At 43.6% G+C, this 866-nt stretch overlaps 1 protein-coding gene across 1 annotated transcript in view; it reads right to left on the bottom strand.

The window, feature by feature from the left end:
- LOC101862074 (receptor-type tyrosine-protein phosphatase F) overlaps nucleotides 1-357 on the bottom strand; it is a gene marked incomplete at its 5' end in the record, with an annotated part of 43,934 nt that extends 43,577 nt beyond the window's left edge. The window contains 1 exon segment of the mRNA XM_013088779.2: nucleotides 181-357. Within this exon segment, the coding sequence (XP_012944233.1) occupies nucleotides 181-355 (175 nt within the window).
- Nucleotides 358-866: the final 509 nt, after the last annotated feature.

Genomic DNA, 866 nt, shown 5'->3' with positions numbered 1-866 from the left:
TCTGTCTGTCTGTCTGTCTGTCTGTCTGTCTGTCTGTCTGTCTGTCTGTCTGTCTTTCTCTCTCCCACATACACATATAAACCATCTCGTATTTCCGTCATTTTGCTAACCACACCGATTTTAATTAATTAATTAATATATGTATATGTTTATTCATTCACTCCTTCCTCCATTCCTTACCTGACTCCATGACCTGTATCCTCGGGTCTGAGGTGTCCACTGGCAGGCCATCCTTGAGCCAGATGACTGTAGGCTTGGGGTCACCCTTGGCATCGCACTGCAGTAGCACACTGCGGTCCTTCTCCACTGACCGGAGCTTTGGGTGGGTCTCAATGCGTGGGTATCCGTGCAACATGTCTGCCAGGACAGAGCAGTAGCAGAAAACGTTCAGTACATTAAAAATAGATACGAGCGGTTGAGGGTTTGTCTGTTTGCTGTTGTTGTTGTGGTTTTTTTGTAGTATTTTTTTTTGGGGGGGGGGTATTATATTTTTAAAAGTTTGAGTAAAGAGAATCACATCGACATGATAACGGTCAACTTGTGCAAGAAAGAAGCAGACAGGTAGGCAGAAACAACAGAGAGAAATGAAAGAAGTAGCGCCTACCGAAAACCACCCAATTTTTGAATTTTCAAAAATTAATGTCGCACGAAAAACGCTTCATACCTGTGTTCCTATTATTCTTATTCTTCACAGACATAAGAAAAGAGGCACACATGCCAAAGCATGGAGGAGGGCGTAGATGGGGAATTGAGAACAGGAAACTCGAACGTGGAAAGATACAACAAAGTAGACGTATACGATGGATGAAAATAATAAAGCAGCTGTATCGAGAAGAGGAAGGCGGGTGGGGGGAGAAAAGGAGGAG

Source organism: Aplysia californica, unplaced genomic scaffold (assembly GCF_000002075.1).
Source record: "Aplysia californica isolate F4 #8 unplaced genomic scaffold, AplCal3.0 scaffold00810, whole genome shotgun sequence".
NCBI lineage: Eukaryota > Metazoa > Mollusca > Gastropoda > Aplysiida > Aplysiidae > Aplysia > Aplysia californica.
The sequence above is the reverse complement of the archived record's forward strand: the minus strand, read 5'-3'. Positions and strand labels throughout refer to the sequence as shown.